Source organism: Sphaeramia orbicularis, chromosome 5, assembly GCF_902148855.1.
Source record: "Sphaeramia orbicularis chromosome 5, fSphaOr1.1, whole genome shotgun sequence".
In the NCBI taxonomy this organism is placed as follows: domain Eukaryota; kingdom Metazoa; phylum Chordata; class Actinopteri; order Kurtiformes; family Apogonidae; genus Sphaeramia; species Sphaeramia orbicularis.
Genome location: NC_043961.1, coordinates 33712086 through 33731776, shown reverse-complemented (window position 1 = coordinate 33731776; position 19691 = coordinate 33712086). Strand labels below are relative to the sequence as shown.

The 19691-nt window shown below is 36.9% G+C and overlaps 1 protein-coding gene across 1 annotated transcript; it reads right to left on the bottom strand.

Moving 5' to 3' along the window:
- Nucleotides 1-3576: 3576 nt before the first annotated feature.
- Nucleotides 3577-18708, bottom strand: camkva (CaM kinase-like vesicle-associated a). Its single transcript, XM_030135509.1, has 11 exons — nt 18489-18708; nt 8067-8205; nt 7843-7974; nt 6850-6924; nt 6551-6689; nt 6295-6415; nt 6080-6155; nt 5721-5854; nt 5526-5604; nt 5266-5353; nt 3577-5010 (listed from the first exon to the last, which is right to left on the bottom strand). Exons 2-11 carry the CDS (start codon nt 8159-8161, stop codon nt 4729-4731), a joined length of 1221 nt encoding a protein of 406 aa, XP_029991369.1. The 5' UTR covers nt 8162-8205; nt 18489-18708; the 3' UTR covers nt 3577-4728.
- Between the last annotated feature and the right edge of the window lie 983 nt (nt 18709-19691).

Below are 19691 nucleotides of genomic sequence, written 5' to 3'. Positions count from 1 at the left end.
AGTGAAAGAAAACAAATGAAAATAGTCATATTTTATTTGTTTACTTAAGAATTCTATATATGTTTACTTAAGAGTTTGCCTCTAGCAAAAATATCTATACCTGACAGAAAACAGAGAATTTTCTGAAACACAAGAAGAATTTGGACAACACCAAGTTAGGGTTAAAAACATGTTCAACACAATGAACAGCAACAGAATGTAGAGGAAAAATTGCTAGAGACCCCTGCATCTTCCACGATGGCCAGGAAGAGAGCCATGGATGAAACCGTGGAACTGTGGTTTATCAATCAGTTTGTTTTATTTTGAAGTGAGCTTTATATCCAGCCACAGATGTCATTGAGCAGCATTAATGGCGTGTGTTTTAGCCAAAAATAAAGCCCTTAAAAGTGAGTTACTGAGTAGATAATGTGTAATCATTGGTCAGGTTGCGGGTCTAATGTACACAGGTATGAGCAGGTTTGGAAAGTGGACCCGAGCAAATGACTGTTAGTTCACCTGTAGTAGACCTCCTGTCCGGCTGATGGCAAGTATGCATATTAATCACTCATTGTCAATTCTTGTCTCACTGATTAGCTGACTTTAGCTGAAATTAGATGCTACTTTGCAAGCACAAAATGTCAAGACAGCCGAGTCTCCCTAGTTATTTTAGAAAGCCTAGTAAATGTGATGGCACTGATAAACACAGTGAAAAAGAAGGACTGATGCAGTGGAGGATGAAGGACAATAGTGATAACGATTATGAGCCAGCAGAAACTACAGTTACTGCATCACTGAGATGTTTTTGAACATTACTTATATTATTACAACTACTAAATATGTATCATTAAAAATTTAATTTGAAATGCTGGATAATAATGTGGTATGACGGAATTTTTATGACCCTGTCCATCAAAATGACAGACAATAAAAATGTCTAGCACAGCCTCTGCTGCCAGGGCCAAACTGATCTGGCTGCGGAATACCCAGCTGCAGGAAACCCAGAGCCTAACACATGACATCCTGAATGGAACTATCCGTGTCACTAACCAGGCTTTGAGCAGATGAGAATGAACCAGTTTCAGAAGCATGAGAAGACTGTGCCACTCCCTCATCATGAAAATGAGAGGCCAATGCCGGCAGAGAGACAACATCCTCCTCTTGGGCGAGGGCAGGCATGGATGGAGAAGAAAACCCAGCCTCAGATATGGGAGCATCCAGGTGATGAGTGCAAATAAAGACTTCATCACATCCAGCTCCACAGACAACTGCTCAACCCTAGAAGACAGATCCTTGTCTGACCTGGCTTTCCAGGAGCCAGTGTGGCAGCGGGCTCACAGAGACACTTGGTCCGGTGGTCTTCGGTCCTTTGGTGGTCACTGGTCCTACGGTTGTCCTAGGTCCAGTGGTCCTTGGTCCTCCGGTGGTTATTGGTCCAGTGGTCCTCGGTCCTCCGGTGGTCATTGGTCCTCCAGTGGTCCTAGGTCCAGTGGTCCTCGGTCCTCCGGTGGTCCTCAGTCCTCCTCGGTGTGCAGGTCATCGGGCCTTGTTTCGGTATTTTGGGTCTTATTTTGAGAAAGTTTTCTCAAGCAGTCAAAAGCAGCTTTTCTCTCTCGTAAAGATCAAAAAGTGACCGGAAAAACTGTCCAGTATTCTGCAAACACTAGAATTCCAATGTATAATTTTAAAAGTGTCCATGGTTTTCATGGTGTTAATATTTCAAAAATAAACAGTTTGTCAAGGGACAATTTGAGTCTCGGGACGATGTGAGTCGCACATGCATAGAAGCATTTATCTCCGTCGGTCATCTTTTATGACTCGCTATGGCAGCCTCACAAGGACTTTTCACTTTTGTTTGAGTCAAATTATGTTGAAGTACAGACGCTTTACCTAATGTAAAAGTACAGAGACATTAGCTTCAGTGAGTATCTTTCTAGTGATCAGAAGTGATATCGAGAGTCAATTTATATGCCTACTTTTGGTTTCTTTCACAGCTAAGAGCCTATCCAGCTGGCAAACATTGTGATCTAAATCTGAGGTAAACTGCACGGTGAAGGGTATGATTTGTCCTAACAAGATTGCCTTAGTTACTCGAACAAGATGGCCCAGAGCCTTATATTCTTCTTCTTCCTTTCATTTCCAACACACTATACACCCAGTATGTTGCTACCCCTCAGTGATTTGTAACAAAATCGCAGATTTTCAGTTTTATGTAGGAGTTGGCCTTGATAATAAAAACACTTGGAGTGAATGCGCCATACTTACCTACATCTGCTTGACTGAGTAAAAGCTTTCTCAGATATTACAACCACTTCTGGAAGCATCTTTCCCTCAATTCCTTCATATCCAAGAGCAATAAAAATACTAGACCCATGTTTCAATTTTAAGTAACCTGGGGAATTTTTCAGATTAAAAACATCTATATTAGCTATGACCAAGCAGCTTGTGACTGAAGAGTGGCCAGTTCAATTCCCTGCACCAGCAGAGAAATAGTTGGCTAATAGGCCCTTGGGTAAGGCACTTAACCCTCATTTGCTCACTGACATGGCAGCCTGCTGCAGTGTGTGCTGTGGTCCTGCATGTTAAGTGATGGTAATGGGTTAAAAGCAGAGGGCCGTTTCAGTGTGTCTTGCATGTCTGCACCTACATTATACAGGGGTTGGACAAAATAATGGAAACATCTTCACCTCAAGATGATAATGCCCCAATCCATACAGCTAGAATTGTTAAAGAATGGCATGAGGAACATTCTAATGAAGTTGAGCATCTCGTATGGCCGGCACAGTCCCCAGACCTCAACATTATTGAACATTTATGGTCAGTTTTAGAGATTCAAGTAAGACGTTGATTTCCACCGCCATCGTCTCTAAAAGAGTTGGAGGGTATTCTAACTGAAGAATGGCTTAAAATTCCTTTTGAAACAATTCACAAGTTGTATGAATCAATACCTCGGAGAATTGGGGCTGTAATTGCCGCAAAAGGTGGACCTACACCATATTAAATTATATTTTGTTGATTTTTTAAGGTGTTTCCATTATTTTGTCCAACCCCTGTATATACTGACAAATAATAAAGATTTTGGATTCTGTTTAGCAATGTGCCCATCTAATTTGACAAACAACTGTGTTCCACATTTTTTAAGTGGGAAAAACTTGCATATGTGTGCATGACTCACATTGTTCATGAACTGATTTCTGTTCCTGCTTTTTATTCAGTGTATACATTGTAAATATTGTGTGCCTGTCTTTTTGCACCGATGTGGATAGTATTCCAATTTTGTTGTGCTTTTGTACAAAGTATGACTATGCAATGACAATACGGATTTATCGTATCTTACACTAAAGAAAATATTAGACATATGCACTCATGCTCTCAGGTGAAATCTCAGATGCTCTATAAAAATGCCACTGAATACCATTACCTCTATGTGAAGGATCTTTGCCACGAGCAAAATGCTCTCAGTGCAAACAGTTCTCAAAATCTCTAATGTCATATTGCTGCCAATATAACTGATAGTATTGACTTTCGTCTTTGAAAAAGGGTAAGCATTAATAATATACCTATGAAAGTGAAAGGCAGCTGCAGAATAACACCCAGTAATTCTTAGTATTGCTCAATTTATTCAGCCACAAGCATTGGAGCAACCTTTTAGCTCAGCTAAATGTAGCTAAATACACATGTAAATTAAAAAATACACTACGGTGCAGCTATACAATGTGGTACATTACATGGACACAGCTATAAAGTCTGAATTTCCTAATTACAAGTGACAACACAATAACAACGTCTAAAACATCACTTCACATATAATGCCTTGAGTCTAGTTTTCTGCATCTTAATTTAAGTGTAAAATTAGACAGAACAAAAGGATCAACACATCAGCTTAAGACTCTAAAACAGAAAAGCAGGAAAACAGCTAAAACATTTCAAAGAAATCAGTCATCTATTATGATCAAGTTGTTTCTTTTGAAATATTTCAGTACATTACTGCAACAAATATTAAGGCACTTTAACTTAAAAAAACACAATTTTCTTGCTGCCTTAAATTTTAAGTTGGCTTAAGTTTTCCACTAATATAGGTATTATACATATTTAGAAGGTGTAGCATAACTTTAATCATTTTCATACTATATATCTATTTTAAAATCTGGATTGGATTCATATTCCATTCAAGACACCTAAGTGCATAGACTATAATTTCTATTTAATTGCATTTAAATTAGAAAAAAGGTTTGTGAAAAGCTAACACAAAATATGCTTTTAAAAGTGATTCTCATAAATTTTAATTTAATTAGTAAATTAACCTTTGATATGATCACTTTTTAAATAGTTCAACTTATAAATTTAATTCACAAGACATGAACTCAGGATTTGAAAATTCTGAAGCTGATAACTAGCAATTTGTTGAAACCGACAAATACATCTATATACAATGAGTCAAGGGATAATGACATCACTAAATTACATCTTACAGGAGTCAGGGAAAAGGAAACAACAAAGGGCTACTTTTCAACTATCTTTAAAGGGATTTGTACACAAAATAAGAAGAGAGTGGAGAACACTATTCAGACCAATCAGTACAGAAGGCAAAATGATGGAATGCATGGTGTTGTCAAATAACTCAGCACTGAAGATGCAAACTGGGTGACAGTCAAACAGCATAGACATTGTAGCAACATGCCAAATGTATTGGCTGAACTGCACACATGTACGTTGGTCAGCAAGGGTCCTGTTCTTTTATTTCGTTGATGCCTACTCGGTTTTTCTTTGTGGCAACATGTGGGGAATGTCGCCGTTGCATCGCGCCTGTGGCTGCTCTTCCTGTCTGGCTGTTAAGATGCTGGCAGTCTGTGTGTCGGGAGCCTTTTCACTAAGAGCAGCCTTTATGCTGGCTGAAAGACTGCCGCTAGTGCCAGCTGGAGGGGCAGGCGTACTGCCGGGTGTGTTGGGGTCACCTGCAGCCCCTGCCGCCCCAGAATCCCCCTGCTCAGATGCTCGAAGTCTCTTCATGAGGGTGGTCACTCGAACTGCTTTCTGTAAGTAACAGATAGAGATACAGCGAAATCAAAAAATATAATAATAATAATAATAATAATAATAATAATAATAATAATAATAATAATAATAATAATAAATACAACAATGTACTGTCATTATGTGCATCAAAACAATAACGTCTTGCTTATGGAAAGCTAGGAGCACAATCAATGTAATTTAAGAATTTAATATGGAATAAATAGATACATACTATATAAAGCAAATGTTTGTATTGATTTTGTAAAGTCATACCTTCCATTTGGCTTTAGCAAAGTTCTTTTCTATTTGTGCACAAACTCCATCTTTTATATTCTTGTCTGAAGCAGCATTTCCAGAAATCCTTGGAAAAGACACAAGACAATAAAAAAAGAGCAGATCTGAGTTTACTCTGTAACAAAGTTCACAAATTCAGTTGTGGTTATGGAAAATTTATACTGTATTAACTTTATTTATTTATTTATTTATTTATTTATTTATTTATTTATTTATTTATTTATTTATTTATTTTTTACCATTCATGGCCTATAGCCTCCTGTGCAGTCAATCGCTGATCTTGGTCCACTTCCATCAAAGATGCCACTAAGTTTTTGGCTACAAAACACAAAACAATACATTTAAGAATCCTTCAGTAATGTTGATATTCATGCAACTATAACATTTGATTAAACTAACTAACTAAACCTACAGTGTAACTCCTTATCACATACCAGAATCCGAAATGTCATCCCAGTAGGGTGAATCAAACTCATAGTCTCCTGACAAAATCTTTAGAAAAAGATTTTTATCACGGCTGTCTTCATCTTCGTCACCATCATCATAGAATGGAGGATTACCAGACAACCTATTGAGTAAATATCAATACATATATGAACATGAAGCTACAATTTCTTACTTCACTTAGATATTTATAAATTGCAAGCATTGGCAAATGTGCAACCACACTTGAAAATGCTTACCCTAATTACAAAAACATATAGTATCATTTATTTGTCTGTGTGTCTAAATTAAGGATTAAATACATTCATATTAAATAAATTCAGCCGTCGGCATGTCACAGGATACTTACAGTATATACATGATGACTCCTATGGCCCAGCAGTCAACAGGTCTCCCATATCGCTGCCTTCCAACCACTTCAGGAGCTACAAAAAAAGTAACCATCCATTATCGAGTAACTCATGTCTATTAGGTCTATTAATCATCTTTTTTTGTTGTTGGGCAGTTACAAAAATGCCATTTTACCTTTTTTCAAAACATGAAAACCTTTGCTGATCTACTTACCAAGATATTCTGGAGTGCCACATGGGTCCTTGATGAGTCCATTTTCCAGTTTCGCCAACTGGAAGTCACTGATGACAATTTTGGAGTGCTTCAGTCGATTAAAGTACACCAAATTCTCCAGCTGTGTCGACAAGCAGATAAAGCTTTATCAAACTGTAATGTATTATACCTAAATGTATTCCCATGCATTATCTTTTTTTTTTGTCATGTATTGAAATATTGCTGTTTTTCACTAGGTGTCAGCAGTGCATTATACCTTAAGATTTCTATGGACGATTTTCAGAGAATGCAGGTAAGCTACTGCTTCCAACACCTGCCTCATAACATTACTGGTGTCCCTCTCAGAGTAGTAGCCTTGATCTAAGATCCAGTCGAAGACCTCTCTGCCTGTAGCGCTGGAGAGACGGTACAGTCAAACACATCACTTCTTGGCGACAGAAAATAAGAAAATATCTTACATCCTGAATAAAACATTAGTTTCATGAGATTGGGGAAATACAGAGTGCAAACTGGTTTGTGCTTGTGTTTCTCTCAAGTATCTCTAATAATACTCACAGCTCCAAAAATATGAAGTACTCTTTCTTAGTTTCAAAAGCATCAACCAGCTGGAGGATGTTGTGATGCTTCACCCTTTCAAATGCAGCAAAAAGAGGGAAGAGAGCAACAGGGAGGGAAGAATGGAGTGATACACAAGTGGTTGAAATGTATCTGTCAATAAATAGTACAATACAGCTGTACAGTCTCAGCACCAGTCATTCAGGGTAAAGAAAGCAATCTGTATTACAGCACCACAAAATCAAACTGGTTAAAATCTTAAGCCACAATGTCTTTCATGTTATTATTCTCATTATTAACATCACTGTCCTCGTCCAATTTATTACTTTCCTGACTTCTGACCATATGTGTGTCGATTATCATCATCTTCTTTAATTTACTGGGGGATATGAAAGCCGTTACTATAAATTGTTCTTAATGCACATCCCATTGCATTGCACCAACAGTTAATTTCTAAGACCTGACAGTATCTAATATTATACTGTTGTAGACTATGCAAATTTATGTCTCTGGTTTAGTGTATGTGGGATTGATGTACAATAAACTGTGCTTTATTGTTTTCATGAAAATAAAGGGACACGTCACACTGATATGTTTTTAATTGTCTTACGATAATAGTACTCTGTGAAACAGGAGAAGGAGCACGCTGTGTTTATAGAGGCAAAAGCTCTTGCTGTTTTTTTTTTTTTTATTACTAATGATGACAAGAACATCACCAGAAATGTTGTTGAACTAAGGGTTAAATACAGCGAAATTATTAGAAATGGCTTATGTAGTGTTACCATTACAATACAACCTGTGTGAGAGACTAAAAACCTGTGAATATATGTACTGTTTTAATCTTCTAAATGCTTTTTTGGATATTTTGTACAATAAATCATCATGTCTTGAACCAAAGCTGAACAATGAGTGTGCTGATAATAACGATAACAGTGCTAGAACAGTGCTTCAGACATGTTAGGTCTATAATGAGGAGCATAAACCTTCACTTACATCTTTAAGATCATTATCTCATTCTTGGCAGCTTTCCTCACTTTCCTCCCGTCCTTTTTGTGGAACTTTTTACAGGTGTACATTTTCAAGGTGTTCCTATCCTTCGCTCGAAATATCTCACAGAACTCCTCTCTATAAAAGAGACAAGAAAAAAAAAGAGACTTTGGATGAAAAACGTCAGAGTGTTTACATACTCACAGGCATTTAAATATAGCTGCACTCACGATTTAACAATTTGTCCAAGGTCATATTTGTCGGTCACTTCTGAGGGATTGTTGTAATCCTTCTTCTCCCCGAGAGTTAAACAACCAAATGGCATGGCAGCTCCTGCCTGGGCCGGGGAAATTCCAACCACAGCACAATCTGTGAACAATATGCTCCATGTTAGATTAGCCTGCAGTGTAGTAAAACATAATTTTGACAGACACCATGTACATCTATAATACACAAAGTGGATCTCAGTGTAGGTGAGCACCTGAATCAGAAACGGCAAAATGTTGGTGCTGTAGTCTTCCTACTGAATAACATAACAGGACAAATGCTTTGGTGTACAAAATGTTGTACAAAGAAATAAACTGACTCATTAATAACAATAAAAATGAAAGAAACTGTGAGATGACACTTAACATAATATGAGTGCAGTCTACTTTTTGGTCATGCAACTGAGAAGAGTAACTGAGCTGTTACAAGCAAATGATTTCAAATTACCTCAAGTGCAACACAACATTAAAATGAAATTCCATAAACATAATTTTCTGCGCTGAACTCTGTCAGATTGCCTGACTTGTTTCTTTTCACTCTGCAGTGAGTCAGCTCTGTACTGCAGCAGTAGCAATATTATTCATCTGTATCCTTTCTTCAGTGAAGAATATTCAGGTGGACTTGACCCTGTGATCAAGCTCGAAGTTTCATCTACTTTTTTTTTTTATACTTGGAAAGACTCTTAAAGTTGAGATAGCTATCAACTCGCAGACTCTGGAGGAACAACTGTAAAAAAATTTAGTGTTTTAATTTCTGCTAGCAACTACCTAGTTGTGGCTCCCCATGGTTTTACTGATTTGCACAGTGGGCATTATTTAGATCACAATAGTTGGTAGTGAAACAAAACATTAATGAAGCAGCATTGGAGGAAGGTGCTGAAGACTCTTCTCTTAATCTAACATTATTCTCTTCACATCTTACGAGCATAGTCTTGTATTCTCAGTTTTCCCTGATGCTGCAATGTACTGCAGTACCTGAAATACATGCTTATAAGTACAACTCGCAGTGACTTGAAGTGCTGCAGCAGCACACAGAATACTACACCGGTCCAGAACTAGCAGCTAAATATTATTGGTAACATAAGATGCTTATATGGTAAACACAGTCAGGTTTTTTTTGTTTTTTGTTTTTTGTTTTTTGGCAGGCCCTTCAGTAAATTTTGCAGCCAGAAAAGAAGAGTGGGAGTGAAAAAAAATTCTGACTGAGGTGCTGTCTGGAGCCTCAGCCAGGACCCTGTCAAAGGCAGCTGCAGCACCCAGCAATACTGTTGTACAGAGAGTTATCTCACTGTGTGTTAATTAATTTTGGTCGTGGTGTATTTTATTTTATCATGATGTAAAGGGGTGGTGGTCTTTTACTGTTGTTAAATTATGTATGAGATATATCACTGTCCAACATTACTTTATGATCCAGTCTATTTAGATTTAAGTTACAGAGCTGAGCTACTATTTTATTGTCCATGAGGGATGGGTTGATTTGAACACAGCAGTCAATACAACAAATCCCATTACAAGCTAAATCTAACACAGAAAGCACTCAATTGTCTACCAAGGCAACTAAATTCCATACAACATACCATGAATCACACAGTGAAATCATCTATTGTGACTTTAACTTCTAAACTTTCAAGGTCAAACTTTTTGCAGCTCCAGACCTTGACACTGGAGCTTAAAGAATTACATCAGATGAGTTAAAGTAGAAGATGAAGGTCAGGACTGTTTTATGTTGCCCTGAGTATAATGCTGTTGTGAGGGAGTGGAGGCAACTTTTTTTTTTTAATTTCACGTCATTAGAAACTCCCTCCACCCAAATACAAAAATTCAGATTTGTGTCTACAGACAAACAAACATGGGTGTAAAATAATATTCTCAGTAGAAGTAACTACAGACAACTTCTAGACAGTAAAAGCTCTCCAACATCTGTTTGACTTGGCATCTCCTCCCTGATCAAAAGGGTCAAAACTCTGTTAAAACACAGAGATTCTGCCAGGGTGGTCTTTATCCTGTTTGATAAACATGACCAAGATCATTCAAAGTGATGGCAATGATCGCTCAGCAGGGTTACAGAGGGTTTTTTTTTTTTTCCTTGGCTTAACCATAAGGTCTCCTAACAAATGATGAATACAATTTTTTTCAAAAATGACCTGTTAACTTTTAACTCCTTTAACTTGTTCCAAAAAAACCTCAGAAACAAACAGACCCATTTTAATAACATGAAATGTTGGAGCAAAATAACAAAAACACTGTGCTCAACTTGTTACGCAACTTAATCTCACTACTAAACCAGACATGTCATCACACATTCTCTTCTGCCAGTAATATTATAAAAGCAATACAGCATAAAAACATTTGGGAAATTATTAAAGGAGAGAAATTTGGTATCATAATGTCCACCTGCTGGATGAGTCTCATCATAATCATGGTGCAGTCAGAAGTGTTCCACAATCTCTTTTATATGATATTATGTGAATATCCTGGGCAGTCGTCTTCCTTATGGTTGATAATGTTCAAGATACAGAAGTCTACTAAATTCATATTAATGCTTAATGTAAATATTACACATGCTTAGATTAATGTTAACATTATTCCACAGCATTAACGTGTCAGTATTATACAGATTCTGGCTAAAATGCTACTTGATTTATGTATAAAAATGTTTAATCGTTACTGATTTTTCATTTTCATTAGGCTTAACTTTAATTAAATCTGGTGTTAAAAATCTAAAACACAAATTCTTGCATGTGTCTTGTATGAGTGTTCAGAATGATTACATATTATATATTTCAGGATATAAACTGCAGTTATAAAATATCTCTTATTTGTAAGAACTATCATAAAAGATGACTTTCACTGTTAATGTGATCGCGCAGATTTGGACAAAAACACGCTGATTCATTTATTTTCGTGACAGATACTGTAATATCTCAAGTACAAGGTACAATACTGTTTTCTAGCCAGAATTTGAAGGCCCTTTTACATTATGTACAAGTTGTAAAAAGTAAAACAGCGTAACAACAATAAGACATGCACTAATATTGTTCAAATTGAGATGGAGGTCAACTTGGAGCCGCCAAAGGGATCACGTCTCGTCTATTCAGTCCATCACAGACTAAGATTTTTCACTTCTGGCCATATTGTTTCCAGAAGCATGCACACGTAAAGGAGATGTTTCCCTGGGATGAATAAAGAGAGACAAAGAGTGTTGTAAACTACTCAAACCTAGAGCCCCTCACTTACTGCAGCACTCTGGCTCAAACATTCATGTATTTCAGTTTACCTTTCTCCTGATCAAAATGCACCACACAATAGCTTGGCCCTTCTGTGTCTTAAAGGGGAGAGCTGTCAGTTCACCATTAGCCTGAAATGTGATGAGAATTTCAGAAATGTGCTCCAACAAAATCATATTCTCTGTATGGATCCTGCAAGAATAACACCCAGACTAACCATTATTTTTTCTGGCTCTCACCCAGTATCACCCAACTGCACTGCCTGGGTATAAAAATGATTTCCTCATTGCGGTGTCATGATGCTCATTCAGACCAACACAAGAACATACTGTAGATGTAGCCTACACAATCAAGCAATTTTTTTTTTTTTATATATATATAGTTTTCTATGATACTTATCTGCACCACATACATTGAGCAGTCAAAAGACACCTGACATTGATCTATAAATACTTAAATTCTAAATCTTCTATTTATCATGTTATTTTCAAAGCAAGCTAAAATATTTTAAAGGGGTTATATTTTGCTAAACCCACTTTTATTAGTCTTTGGTACATTTATTTGTGTATTTGGACCCTAACAGTTCACAAAATTCGAATTTGAACCCTCCAGGTGCTGCAAAGCTATCTTTATATTCAATTTGGCAAAAATCGAGTGGATTTCTGCAACCTGTTTTAATTCCTGCTTAATTTGTTTCGTCTATAATTAGTTACGTCACAACATTTGCACATATAAGGTCAAGACTTCCGATGAACATTTCTCCGAGTACGTCATAATTGTTTGTCAGCAGCAGCAGTTGTAGTCCAAACTGAAAATATATCCAAACTTTGAGCCGATTACCTAAAATGTTCAGTTGTTGGTTGTATTAACAAACACAAGTGGTTGAACAGGACAGAGCAGCACAGCCAACAACCTGGAGGGGGTGGTGCATTTGCATTTAAAGGGTCAGCGTTCAAAACAGAATTTTTTGTGTCATTACTCAAAATAGGTTTGAAGATGAACCTGTGGAGTTGAATTAATGAAGAATTCAGACCCAAGTATAGCATTTACAGTTTATGTAGACCACAGGGAAGTGTTTTAAAATGCATAATTCCATTAAAAAAAAAAAAAAAAAAAAAAGCAAATTATCACTCCTTTGAGTCATTACTGACCAAGGACTAAAAAAACCCCACCTTCAATCTAGTCCACAATCGGCCTCTTTGTACCATCACCACTAACCATTTATGAAGACAATGACATACATGTCAAGTAAACCATTAAATACAATCATTTGTTCTCACAGTGAATCACCTGTTCTGGGAAAATTGTCACACACTGCATGAACACGAAACTGTAAGAATGATAAGTCTGAATTATTTTGCTAACTTGTTTTTTCCTTTTCCACATCAGTCTTAGAGATAAAATGCTGTTCTCCTTCACTAGAAGTAAAAGACTGAAGGCACTTGAATTCTGCTGAATCAGACGTCTTTTATCTTTGTCATTTGAAAGATCTAAATGAAGTGTTCCTCAATGATGGGAATGTAAGCACTGGTTCGTATTCAGACTGGCATTGAGAGATCCTCAGTCTGGACACCCTTGGTATATAAAGACAGAGACACAGCTGTTGTTTTTGATTACTTAGATTTATCTCTGTCTCTTGTTTTGCAAGCAGTAACGACACAGATTTCTAAGCCTTGGTAACCCATAGGCTCCTTCTAGACTTTTTCTAACTTTAAAGCTGTCAATGTGCATCTTTTTTATGTGTTTTTGTTTAGTTTGTTGTTTGTTTTCTTTAAGTACATTCCAGCCTATTGTAATTCATATGCCATGAAAGAAAATAACATCCTACACTTTTCGATAATGTAGATGTTCGTTGAAGTTGGCTGATTACAGGTGTGTTCAGAGGTTTGAGGGTTAATGTGAGTGATTGACAGTTTCAATTAATCACCACTACACTACAGATGCAACATGGCAGCTCCCATAACCACTATATTTTTGCTTCATGCTTCCAAAGAAGCAAGAAATGCCACCATCTCTCATTTATCTTATATCTATATTCTATATTTAGTGATTTCAGTGGGAGACAGGTGCAGAATGAACATCTATATTTTCAATTTTTACAAATTTTCTCCCTGATTTGTGACTCTTGCAGCTTTAACTCACATTCTCAAGAAAAAATTCTATTCACTGTCTCATGAACTATGTGAAAAAGTCCTTTGTGTGTTGCAATGGCTACCATGACCAGAGAGATAAAAAAAGAAATATGTTTTTCTGGTGATGGACAAGTACTTTGCCAACTGCCACAGAGTAACTCACTGGGCAAAAATCACCTATTCCAGGTTCTTCAGGATGTGTTGGGGATACAGAATAAATCATCTTATATAACATTATCTCTGTCCCCAGGCAAGGGGCTGGCAGTGACAGTGCCAATAATACACAATGAAAAATGGCAACAAGTAAATCCGGGAGAAAAACAAGGGAAATGGAAAGAGAGAGAGAGAGAGAATGGAAGAAAAAATTAGCACAACAGAAATTATATTGAAATTTGACAAGGAGTTTATCAAGAAATAAACAGACAGGAGTGTATATGAGGCGGATATTCTGGTATTTTTGATTTGTTTTGTTGTGGTTGCTGCAGTTATAAGTTATAACAAATAAGAAAAGACTAAATGATGATGTGATGCAATATGATTGGTGCGCATTGTTATCGCTGGTGTAGAATTACACTTGAGACTACATTTCCAGCTGTTATGGGGTTACATAAATACTCATATGTGCAAATTTTGAAAATATCGCAAAATCTGCAAATTTTACTTTCCTATGAGATCGTAGTACTTCAAAATATGTAAAGTTAGTTCTGTACATTGACAGACTTAATAGAGCTGAATTTGAAAGCACAAATTGATAATTCAGGCATACTTATGAGCTTGTTTTGTGCTGAAGTCAGTCATTTATTGGCATTAGCTAACTCCATTACTAACAGTGGTCTCAGGTGCTACACACGATAATAACCCCATTAAACTGCTTTCTAATTAGAGGATTCATGTCAAATTTTCCACAAAAATCACAATGCTCACTTTTCAGTTAATCTTGTCTCTTTTGTTCCTGTAACACTGTGACAGGTGCAAGACAAGATACTGTTAGCATATAAATGCAGTCAGCTAATGACAGCTGACAGGTTCTAGTAGATACAACATGGACTCAAACATAAACTTCACCTAGGCACATACTATACATGGAGAACCTTTAATTTTAAGTTCCCTAAAACCACATAAATCCCACATCATATCTAAATTCACATACTTTATGAAGAAAAATACTGTGCAGGCTTGTCCTAATAAAGTGTAGGGCTGTAAATAAATTCCTTATTGATTTCATAATGACAGGTGTGCAGTATCATCATCACTGTCTGTTTTTAGGGATAATATATTATTTGTGCAGCTGTCAATCATCAGGATTACACAAAGGGTGAGGTGTGCCAAAAATAAGCCCATTAGATTTTGGAGCAGATCCATTAAAATGAGAATGGAGTTGAGAGGTATCCGGGGTACATCCCTACAAAAGCGTTTGTCCATCCGTTGGTTTAACCCATATGTTTAACCCATAAAGACACAGTGTTACTTTTCTGGCAGTTCCCAAATATTTTTTTTCATTTCATTTAACTTTTCAAAGGTGATTAATCACAATTTATTATGATATAATCCTCTGTATTTGAAATTTTTTCAGTGAACATCAGGTATTTTCCTATGTTAATTTCCTGATCATATGGATGTTCATAAAAGCTCAGATTAAAGTTGAGGTTTATTATATCAAAAACTAAGAAAACTGAAGAAAAATTGACTTTTTCCGCAAAATATATCATTAACTGAGCATGAAAACAAGCATCTCCATCCACTGTCATCGATCCAACTCCATGGATTTTACTGGTGAATTATTGTTGCAGAAGATGACGGTGTTTCCATGGTTACTACGGAGCCTCTGAATGTCCAAATGGGTCATATCTGATAGCCATGAAAACATGTAAAACTGTATTTTACAACAATTATTTCCATGCATTGATACGATTAGTAGATCAGAAGTTATTAAAGATTTCTGTTGATAGTTTTGGTTGTCGGTGGATATTTGGGTCTTTATGGGTTATAATCTAAAAGACCTTTTTAAAAGGTCTATCATATCACACCATATGAACTGTTCGTCAAATTTGCTGCATCCACCTGGACTCAAGGAAGAACTGAAAATATACTGGTGGCCAAAGGTCAAGGTTTCTGTGACTTCACAAATCACATTTTTGACCATGACTGATCTTTAACTGTATAGAAAACCCATACTAATTCAGAACCTTGGTTGCCATGGTAACAGAATATCTTTGGTTAAACTAACCAGCAATAGCAACTGATGTAAAACAAAAACAAAGTCATAATTTATGGATTGTGGAGCACCCTTCCAGTTTAATTCTCTGTCAAACTGAAAAACATCTCTCCCTAATTCAGCTTGACTCCATCTGATAATGTTACTGAATCATGATGATCAACAGAAATTGGATCATGGGTGCTGATTTGCTCTAGGATAGCTGCATCAATTTTTAGTAGACATGGATTAATTTTGAGTTATTTTGCTTGGTTGTGGGTCACCCTTACACACACTGTCTGCATTCGAAAGGAAGTTGTGTTTGAGCGTGTACTGTTTGTTGAGTGTGTAGGAGTATATTTAGTCAATAACCACTAGAATGTCTTGCACAGGGAGCCACACCGTCCTGGGTAAGTTGTAAATTTTTTGCCAATAAAAATGTAGAAATGCATTTTTTTTTGTTTACTCTTTTTATGTATATTGTTATACCAATATGTAAACATGACATATAGAAGTCTTATTTTGATAAAATATTCATCGTGCTGTTCTTTTGGAGCTCAGTTTTGCTGGTCATAGTCATGTCAAACGGTGGCAGTGGGCCAGAACCGTGGATTTGGCCCCAACCAAGCCTCTTCAAAGGGAAAAGACAGTGACAGGGGACAGATGGCCTTATGTTCAAGCCAAATTATAAAGCCTGTAATGCTTCATTTATTGTCTAAATGTCATCACTGCTAGTTAATAGCACAATGAACAAACTTAATTTGATTTTATTTCCAAGGATACCATATCAGACTAGATCAGAAGCATATGAATGCATTTGTTACCTCATGCTGCAAGTCTAAAAGAGAAGAATATTTAGATAAGCATGAATCAGTCCTCTTTTGTGCTCGGTTCTGCCATGTACTGAGTCTACTATTCATCACAGGCTCATCTGACCAGTTTCTTCTGATGTTGTTTTGTTGCCATGGTTACCAAGTGCAGTATGCACCATGGTACTGTCTGTACAGAATAGCTCTGTGCGTACTCATCGACATCACCATCCAAGACCACCGCCACTTCATGTGACTGAAATTCAAATTACTGCATTAAATTTGCTCAACCAGAATTTGGACTCAATTTAGAAAACAAATTCCTGCAGGAAATCAGTCGAACCGAAAACAGACGGTAATTATCATACAAGCATTGATTATACCATAGCAGTTGGAAGAAATGTGTCTGAAAATGCATATGGAAGCTACAGTATATTTAATAATTTTATACACAAGCTCAATGTCTAGTGAAATACACAGAGACACGGGTAATGTACTCAGTTTAGTGTGGAGGCTGTTATATAAACCAAGGCCAAAGATCTATTCAGATAAATGTTCTATTCATTGGTGAAGTATGCAGGTTTTTCAGCACCAGGCATCAAAGCTTTGAAGAGTGTTGGAAGAGAAACAAGAGCAACAAAGTGTGATTAGAACATCTCAACACTGATATCTGGGGTTATGTGTCCTTGTTTATTTATTTATTTATTTATTTATTTATTTACTTTACCGTTGAAGTCATGATGTCATCACTCCCATCTGTTTATCCTACTGGTCTGTCAGCATGATTCAACAATATCTACTCCATCTTCTATATGAAAGCTGATGGAAGGATAGGGCAGAGGCCAAAGACAAACCCATGACCCTCTGAAGTGTACTATTTTTTTTTTTTTTTTTTAATTATAAGTCTGTGTGTCCTTGGCAAAAAGCATGTGCTCACAAAGTACATTTCTAGATTCTAGATTTAGTAACTTAATTTTTTTTTCAACCTCATTATACCTTTTTCACTTTTCCAAGTTTACACCCATTAATTAAAAGCTGTACATCTTCCTAATAGTGTCATTTTATATCCACAGATTAACATATGCTCCTAAAACAAGATTTCTAAGAATAAATTGCACCACCGAGTTTCCAGTCAAACCTATGCAGTAGGACTTCACAAACTTTTCTCCCCTTTCTTTGCACTTGCATGTACATGATATGTTACTGCTGCTATATCAAATTCTCAAATGCAAACACCTAACACTGGAATATCTGCAGGGATGTGTGTGCGTAAAAACATCTGTATGGTTCTAGTTTGCGGGTGAGACACGCCTTCACTGTTTTGACGTGTCGGGAAAACTTGCTGGGTGCATGAATAAGAGAAAGACTGGCTTCAATAAAGACAATGTCAAATGAGTATTTCAACCACAAACTCCTTGGGTGTGAAATGAGAAATAGTGACTAGGACACAAGGACACCGCAAGACTGTGAGACTGTGAAAATGTGAAGTCAAGAAGTGCTGCAGTCTGTGTCCGTCAAGAGTCTACCTGCCTCATGGACACAAATACCAGGCGCAGTTTGAGCAAGTCTGCATGAATTCTAACTTATTGAGCTGATCATATTGAGACTGCTGCGTAAAGTTGTTTTGATGTTATTTACTGTTGGAAATTTACTGACAACCTACAGCTCCAGCAGCTTACAGGTAGTATTTGCGCAACACCCTTTTTTTTTTTTTTTTTTTTTGGACTGATGTTGCAGCTGAGTGGATCGGATCAAAACTATTCTAGAGGTTTCCTAAATCAAGTGAACACGTCTGATTTTTTTCTCCAAAACATGTTATCCCTGCAAAAGTTTTCCAAACAAATGGTTCAGAGTGATGCGATCAGATCACAGACGACAGCAAAGCGCATGACTGATAACCGCGGAGAACATTCCTCAACATTTTCTACTAGTTGCGTTTTTTTTTTTTTTTTTTTTTTTTGACAGCACTATTCTGCAATCTTATAAGTGCACGCAACAAATTACGCACAACACCACTCACTCACCTTCAATGAAGTAAATTGGTATTGATGGATATCCAAATGGTCCAGGATTTTTTTTAGTAATCTCCCTGCGTGGCTTCACTTTCCTGATCTGATTCCACTGATTTTACGCCCGATGTGATATGAGAGAGATTTAAGATCCTCGAGCATTTCCAACAAGTCAGCTTGTCCACGAGAGTATTACGTGAACGTGTGATGGTAACAGCGGGCTATGATGCAGGAAGGAGGAGAACAGTGTGTGCGTCTGTGTGATGCGCTCAACATCACTCTAATGTTTATGTGTGTGCCTTCGCGCTTTTGCAGAAAATGCTTTAAAACCAATTTGACATTTTAACAGCGAATGAACCTGTTAATATTCGCACTGTCCCGCTTTTAGGAGGGTCACAAGATTTTTTTTTCTTTTTTTTTTTTTTTTCTCAAAGTCTCTCCGGAAGTTGTGGCCAATCAACAAGAGCACTTTTTCTGAGAGCAGATTTTCCCAGATCTTCCAAAAACAGACCCAAAGGGGGGGGGGGGGGGGGGAAGAGATGGGATTGTGGTACTGTACATTTAGATAAAGGGGGCTTGCTTTTCCTTAGTTAAAGTTTATTATGTTTACAATAAATATTAAAACATAAAAGCCAAAGCAGTATTCAGGGGTTGGAAAGAAAAGGCAGAAAATTGGAAAAATAACTACACAATACACATGAATATAGCCTCAATGCACCATCATGAAGTATGTGTCCAATGCAACCAGTAATACCTGCACGTCCATAAAAATCCAAGATGATAATATTGTGTGTTAGATAATTATAGTCTTTTTTACTACCACTATGTCATTTTTATAGAGTCTTCTATGTGCATGATACAGCCTCAGGGTTTTCAACAGAAAACTGATCTGACCAATGGAAGTATATTGCAATTATGTACAGGTATACAGAGCATCTGCAGGGATTTTAGCTGGTAGGCAGACTCTGTTGCATTGTCTTATGTAACAGAAGTGTCTCTCCTAAAATGAGTAATCCCACTAAAAGGCCATAGGGATAACAGCAAAGAGAGTCGTACAGCATCTTTAACCTGCTCCCCACCTACCCACAAAACCTCCTACTATTCTTTTTCTAACTTCTAGTATGATATGACTCTCCAGAACTCTAGTTGTCGTATGAAGAGAAGTTATGCCGCAGTACTACAAATGTTAACTCCTGACATCCGTTATATGATTGTCAT

What these genes read in the sequence shown, in the direction of transcription:
- camkva (XM_030135509.1), bottom strand. Translation starts at nt 8,161, where the DNA reads ATGCCATTTGGTTGTTTAACTCTCGGGGAGAAGAAGGATTACAACAAT. An exon ending in GAGATAATGATCTTAAAGAT is followed by an intron (nt 6,925 to 7,842) that starts GTAAGTGAAGGT and finishes TGCATTTGAAAG; the next exon opens with GGTGAAGCATCACAACATCC. An exon ending in TCGTCCATAGAAATCTTAAG is followed by an intron (nt 6,416 to 6,550) that starts GTATAATGCACT and finishes TTGTCGACACAG; the next exon opens with CTGGAGAATTTGGTGTACTT.